Raw genomic sequence first — 7160 nt, 5'->3', positions numbered from 1 at the left:
TTTTTTTTTTTTTTTTTTTTTTTTTTTTTTAATGCTAGGAAAACATTCTACCTGGTCCCAGAACTTTTTCCTGATGCTGTGGATAATCAGGGTTGCCTTTGGTTAGAGATACGTCCCTGGCTGGTTTTTCCCAAGGAATAATTTATATCCTTTCTGAAAGAATCTCCAGGGAATGGGCCTTTAGAATGGGTCCTCATCTTTTTTCCTTAAATCATTTCATACTGACTCTTGGTTGTAGAATATAGATAATATCTCGGTGTCTGCGGGGATTGGCTGTAGGTCCACCAGGCGATGCCACAATCTGCAGTGCTCGAGGCCCCTCAGTCAGTCGTCCTACACGTGGACACTTGGAACCGAGCTTGTGCAGTAACTCCTTAATGATTTGTGTCCTTGGGAATTTTGCAGGTCGGACCATACCTTCCTTTTCTGAAGACACTAGAATACCATCCTGCAAGGCCACTAACTTCCCATAAGGGAGCAGTATATACTATATACTTTTTTTTTTTGTCAGACTGGCTGAGGAAAGAAATTTGAGAAGTTAGGAACTTCTCTGACCTGAGTCTCCGACTTCAACTACTGTTGTGGTAGTCATGGTCCGGTACTCTTAGTACTAGAAAAGTTAGTTCAGGAGCTCCTAGAGATGATAAATATTTACTCAGCTCTCTGAAGTGCTGTTACAGAAAGCTCGTTGTGAACAGAGCTATTCTGCCAGCAGTTGTTGGCAGCAGTGTGTATGATTTCATCTTTACTAAGAGCCTTGGAGGTGGAAAGAAGGGTACTGTTGCTTCAGTATAGGAGTCAGGCTTCCTGGGGCCCTCTTGGATGGGACATGGTCCTTTTTCACCCTGAATGATTTATAACAACTTTCCCATCCCATTTGGCCGAGTCATTTCTGGAGTTCAGGAAGAGTGGTATCGGCTCTCCTCCTGCCTGGAAAGGGGTGTGTGTCTCATTTCTCATTGCCTTCACCCGCTTATCCAAACCTAGGGCTGTCACACTTCGGGCCTCCCTCTTTTGAGAGGTGACTTTGCTCCTTGACTGGACACTGACCCATAGAATTGATTCAGACTCTGAGCAGAGTTAAGAATATCGGGGAGGGACCTAGAGAAACTTTTTATTCAACCCAAGAACTCTGAGTGTTACCTTATAGCCAGAGACAGCCATCACAGGGGCTACTTTTCAGGATCTTGGTACAGGGTCCATCAATCAGGCCTCCTCCCCTCTTCCTCTTCTCTTTCCTCTTCTCTCCTAGAAGGCAAAGGTTTACTGGGTTCAGTAGGCAGCATAGTCAGGCACTTGTCCAGGCTGGAGGTTAGGGTGGCGGAGTTCAGTGTTCTTTAAGTACATGCCGGTAGAAGTGGTAGGGAGTTGGGGAATCTGTTCCTTGTAGGTCTAGATGTGTGTGGTTGATGAGCTTCCCCTCAAATGGAATATATCCTCATGTACCTATACTGGAATCGAACCCAGGGCCTCACATGATAGGCAAGTGCTCTACCACTGGGCAACATCTGGACCCTTGAATAGCTTCTCATTCAACTAAGGCTGTGTGCCAGGAGCCTTCATATACTATTTTATTTAGTCATTAAGTAGTCCTGAGATATCTGTTATCTCTATTTCTCAGATTTAAAAAAAACAAGGTTTAGTAACTGGCCCAAGATGAGCCTAAGGCTAGCTAGCAAGGGCTGGGTTCCATCTGTTCTGTGCTTCCTGTCAGTTTGTGACTTTTTTGCTTCTGTTGAGTCATCAGAGTTCTTTTTCTTTGATAAGAAACAACACCCAGAATTTTAGGATGCTGTGCTTGTTGACCCTCTCCCTTCCTCTGAAACTGCTTGTGAACCTAGGCTGAGTACAGGGGTCCCTACAGGAATAGTCCAGGTCCAGCAGTTATAATAACTGACCTGCTGATCCCTGGTAACTCTTGGGCAGAAAGGGATGACAGTCAAAAGAGCAAACCTTGGCTGGGCATGGTAGTGCGTACCTGTAACCCCAGAGCTCAGTGGGGAGGCAGGAGGGTAGGGGCCAGTTCAAGGCCAGCCTGGGCTGCATCTCAACCCCCCAAAACACCCCGAGGTTTTTATAGCGGAGCGGGACTAGGCGGGATGGGTCTCAGCTTGCTTTCAGAAGCTGGGTTGCAAGAGTCACAGCTCAGCTTTCCTGTGATCACGGCTCCTTTTCGCAGGTACAGGTGCTGTTTATTAAGGTCGAGCCTGCCAGTGCGACCTAATTTGGGAGACAGACCTGGTGCTGGCGTACAGTTGAGAACCTTCAAGTCCCGGGAGTGTTGGGCTTTAGGTTGAACTTTTGTCTCTTATCAGAGCTTCTTGCCTTAGAACAAAATTCTAGCCTCGGCCACTTTATGCTCTTCTGCAGAGTGGATGTGCACCACCTCAAGATGGTAATCGAAGGAGAAGCAGCAGGCTTGGATCTCTTTCCCACTGTCCTTGTCAGTTCCTCACACCGCTGCTCCAGAACCACTTCCCAGCGTGTGTTTTGATGAGCTGAGGCCAGGCAGAAGTGAACCAGCCTGCCTTTATTCAGGTTTTGCCAGCATCACTGTTCCTGGGAATTTGTTTTCCTTAAAAATTTTTGCAGTTAATCTTCATGATAAAGCTTGAAAGGATTCCAGAAGTAGTTTAGATGCTGATAATGGAAAGGCTCTCTGGCTTAATATGATTGATACACATTTTTCTCTTTGTACCAGGGATCACACTCAGGACCTTGTGCCTGTGAGGCAGGTGGCGGCACCACTGAGCTAGATCCCCAGCCCTGATGGATATACACTGTGTCAATAGCTTATCAGTATTTAGTATCGAATGCTTCAGAACAGGGACCAGTGACTAATGTCTCAGAATTTTTTTTTTTCTTTTGAGACAGGATCTCTTGGTGTTTTGTGCGGTATGGTTTGGTTTTTGAGGCAGGGTGAACCCAGGCTGACCTCAAACTTGTCGTGATCCTCCTGCCTCAGCCTCTCGAGTGCTGGGATGGCAGACACGCGTTGCCATGTCTGGCTTGTTAGAAGGCTGAACGTGTGTTGTGTTAGGGTGGCCTTGGGAGCCAGAGCGGCCTCAGGTGTCAGTGCAGCTGTTCCCACTTGTGTTTACTTGGAGACCCGCACATTCTGCTTGGCCTTTTGCTGCCCCTCTTCTTTCCTCACCCTCTCATTGTTTTTCAAGTTTGTCTCAACATTTGGGGAACATACAAAAACATTTAAAAAAAAAGTAAATCCATTTTTCTACTTTAATGCCTCACCCCTTCAGGATTGTTTTGGAGCAAACTCAAGATAGGTCATTTCATCTTTAAGTATCTGTGAGAGCGGGGGTTTTTAGCGTACCTCTCACTTCATACTTACACACATTAACAGGGTGCTCCGATGCCTCACCTTTGTTCTGAAACCCAGGTTCTCATCTTTCTGCTTGTCTCTTCCTTCATGACTGCTGCTTTATCTCCCCGCCACCCCAGTACTGAGGATCAAACTCAGGACCTTGCCCTTGCAAAGCAGGCGTGGTGCCACTGCACTAAATCCCCAGCCCTGCTTTTTCTTTTTACTTCTTAATGTTACCATACTGTGTCAAAGCAAAACAATATAATCAATATTTAGTTAGTATTCAGGTTGCTTTTGATTATCTTAATGTTTTGTCTTTTGTTTTTTTTTTTTTTAGATTGGGTCTTGCTGTGCATTTCAGGCTGGCCTTGAACTCACTATATAGCCCACAGTAACCTTGAACTCATGACTATCCTCCTGCCTCAGCCTCCTGAGTGCTGGGATTACAGGATTTTTTTTTCCCCTTTTGTTTTCTAAGACGGGGTCTTGCAATGTAGCCCAAGGTGACCTTGAACTCAAAGCCATCTTATTACCTCCACCTTCTAAGGTTGGGATTAGAGGTGTACATCACCATGCCTAGCAAGAAGGATTTTTAAAAATATATTTTATTAGCTAGACGTGGTGGCCTGCACCTGTAATCCATCAAGGCAAATTGGTACATGTGCATAACACATCTTAATTCTTTTTATGTCCTCTTCCTCTCTCCTCCATACTTGTCTTTCTGTGTCTGACTTATTTTTGCTTAACAGAATGTCCTTTTTACTATAAATGACATTATGATGGAATAATAATCTTTTTTGTATGTATACCGCGTTTTCTTTACCCACTGACATCTTCATGGACACCCAGGTTGATTGTGTATCTTAGCTGTTGTGAGTAGTGTCGTGTGTACACCTGGGTGTACAGGTATCTCTTTGTTGTGCTGATTAAGAACGGGAGTCTTCCCTCACATAGCTCGGCTGCCATCGTCAAGACTGGATCAGTTTACTTGATCCGTAGCATATCAGATTCATATACCTAGCCACACTTTATCAGTTGTGTCAGTGGTGTCTGTTATGCAGTCCAGGATCATGTGTTGCATTTATGTGTCATGTCTCTTTATTCTTTAATTTGGAGCGCATTTATAGTTTATCTTTGTCTTTCCTGACCGTAAACATTTTTGATTGGGCGATTATTTTGTAGAATATGTATCTCTTAATTTGAGTTCTCTGAAATTTCTTTGTGATTATGCATTTTGGCAAGAAAACCTAAACAATGTTATTTAGTCTTTTTTTCTTTCAGTATTGAGAATTGAACTCAGGGCCTTTGCACTGAGCTATACCTCTGTCCCTTTTTTTTTTTTTTTTTGGTACTGGGGCTTGAACTCGGGTCTTTGCGCTTGAGAGGCAGGTGGCAGTGTGGCACCACTGAGCTAAATACCCAGCCCTCTTATTGTTTGTTTATTTTGAAACAGGGTCTCATACTTGTGATTCTCCTGCCTCAGCTCTCAGAGTGCTGGAGGTACAGTTGTGTACCATCACACTTGGCTGTCGATGTCAGTGACTTTTGTTTTTTTTTTGGTACCTGGGATCACACTTGGGTCCTTGCACTTACAAGGCAGGCGGCAGAACCTCTGAGCTAAATCCCCGGCCCTATCAGTGACTTTTTTTTGATGATGATGATACATAGGATTGAGCCCAGTGTCTTGTACTTCTTAGGCAAGCTCTGCCACTGAATTCTACCCCTACCCTTTTTTTTAAAATTAATTAATTAATTTATTTATTTTGGTTTTTTGAGACAGGGTCTCACTATGTAGTTGAGACCGACCTGGAACTCACTGTGTAGCCCTGGCTGGTCTCGAACTTGCAGCGATCCTCCTGCCTCAGCCTTCTGAGTGCTGGGATTACAGATGTGTGCCACCACACCCGGCCCCCTTTTTTATTTTTGTTTTGAGAAAGGGCCTTCTGAGTTGCTGCAGCTAGCCCTGAACTTAGATCCTGCTGCCTCTGCCTCCCACACAGCTGGCGTATATCACCATACCTGGCTCTCTTCAGTGCATTTATCAAAAGCACACAGTATCAGCTTGTCTCACTATTGGTGATACTAACTTTGGTCACTTCGTTCAGGTAGTACCCTCCAGGTTTTCCTACTAGGTAGTCCAGGCTGGCCTTGAACTCACTGTTGTACCCCAGGCTAGCCTCAAACACAGCAGTCTTGGGCTGGGGATTTAGCTCAGTGGTTCCACCTCCTTCCTCGCAAGCACAAGGTCCTGTGTTCGATCCCTGGTGCCAAAAACAAAACCAAAAAAAATCACAGCAGTCTTCCTACCTCAGCCTCCTAAGGATTACAAATGTGTTAACCAGGACCAGGGATTTAGCTCAGTGGTTCTGCCGCCTGCCTCGCAGGCTCAGGGACCCGAGTTGAATCCCTAAATTCAATCCCTAGTACCAAACGAACAAACAAACAAACAAATGTGTTAACCATACCCAGCCTGTTTACATTTATTAGTCAGCATTCTACTGTAAGAAAGAGCTTTGCTTTTTTAAGACGGAACTAGAGACATGATCAGATTTACATTTTTAAAAACTTTTGGGGGTCACCAAAAATACTTTACAGGTTGTGTTATGACACAGACTGTTCTCACTCTTCCCCAGAGGTTGGAGAGGTGCATGAGCATTGTGACATCCATGACAACTGGTGTCTCTGAGAGGGAAGCCAACGACGCCCTCAATGCCTACGTAAGTAGCACTGTCTCATTATACCTGTTTCTGCTTCTGGGAAATCTCCAAGATACAGCTGGAAAGATGGAAAGACCAAGTGGCTAGGAACTGGGTGACTGAAGTTTACATCTTACCTCCGCGGTCCAGGCCTCCCAACTCCACTTTCATGATGTGGCAGTTCATTTCTGGGCCTTAGGCATCTTTTAAAAATTCAGTTCTGAGAGCCGGGAATTTAGCTCAGTGGTGCCACCGCCTGCCTTGTAAGCAAAAGGTGCTGAGTTCGATCCCTGGTACCTGCCCCCACCCCCAAATAAAACCTCAGTTCTGTAGTTTTTTTACTTTGTCATATATTTTAACTTTGTCATTTCTATGAATCTGTGTGGGTGAAATGATCTTTACACAGTGCATATAAAAGTCTTAGAATAATCTCAGGTACAAGTAAATGTTCAAAGTATTACCTGCTTATTACTGTATATTATATTTATTTTGTCTTCACTTGAGAAACTTTAGAGGTTCAGCGATTTGCCCACAATCATAGCTTGATAGGTGTGCTTATTATTTCACGATTGGCTCTTCCCAGCTTCCTGTCTACAAATGGCTGTTAAGATCTGATAAAGGTGTAGAAGGATTTTTCGGTTTTTCCTTTCCCATCTTAAACACTCTTTGCTTACTTAAAGTGAACGTAAGAAGCAACAAGGGATTCTCCCTTCCTTCCATTCTCTTTCAGCAGGTGCATTATCTTCTGTGTGCATGCACGCGTGTGTGTGTGTGGACCCAGGACCTATATACATCCACAACCCTTTTTATTTTGAAACAGGATCTTGCTGAGTTGCCCAGGCTAGCCCGGGACTTGTGATACTCTTGTCTTAGCCTCCCAGGTAGCTGGAATTACAGATGTATACCACCTTGTGCACCATGGCCAGCTGTGGGTCATATCTCCCTCCCTCTCTCTCTCCCTCCCTCTCTCCCCCTCCCTCTCTCCCTCTCACTGTCTGTCTCTGTCTCTCTTCCCCTGTCTTGTTGTTGTTGTTGTTGTTGTTGTTACTTTTTTTTTTAATTGAATTTATTGGTACATTCTAGCTATACAGTACAGTTCCATTCATTACTGGGATCTCGTACCTTTACGTGACAGGTCCTGG

General features: G+C 44.6%; 1 protein-coding gene across 3 annotated transcripts in view; it reads left to right on the top strand.

Annotated features, from left to right (window-relative positions):
* The window catches only part of Ints3 (integrator complex subunit 3), a 38636-nt gene that overhangs the window by 3652 nt on the left and 27824 nt on the right, over nucleotides 1–7160 (top strand). For all 3 annotated transcript variants that reach the window (XM_010617316.3, XM_010617317.2, XM_010617319.3), the window contains one exon: nucleotides 5956–6039. In XM_010617316.3, coding sequence (XP_010615618.1) covers nucleotides 5956–6039 — 84 coding nt within the window. The remainder of the gene's footprint in view (nucleotides 1–5955; nucleotides 6040–7160) is intronic.

Source organism: Fukomys damarensis, unplaced genomic scaffold (genome assembly GCF_012274545.1).
Source record: "Fukomys damarensis isolate Sample0158 unplaced genomic scaffold, DMR_v1.0_HiC HiC_scaffold_33, whole genome shotgun sequence".
NCBI classification, from domain to species: domain Eukaryota; kingdom Metazoa; phylum Chordata; class Mammalia; order Rodentia; family Bathyergidae; genus Fukomys; species Fukomys damarensis.
The sequence above is the reverse complement of the archived record's forward strand: the minus strand, read 5'-3'. Positions and strand labels throughout refer to the sequence as shown.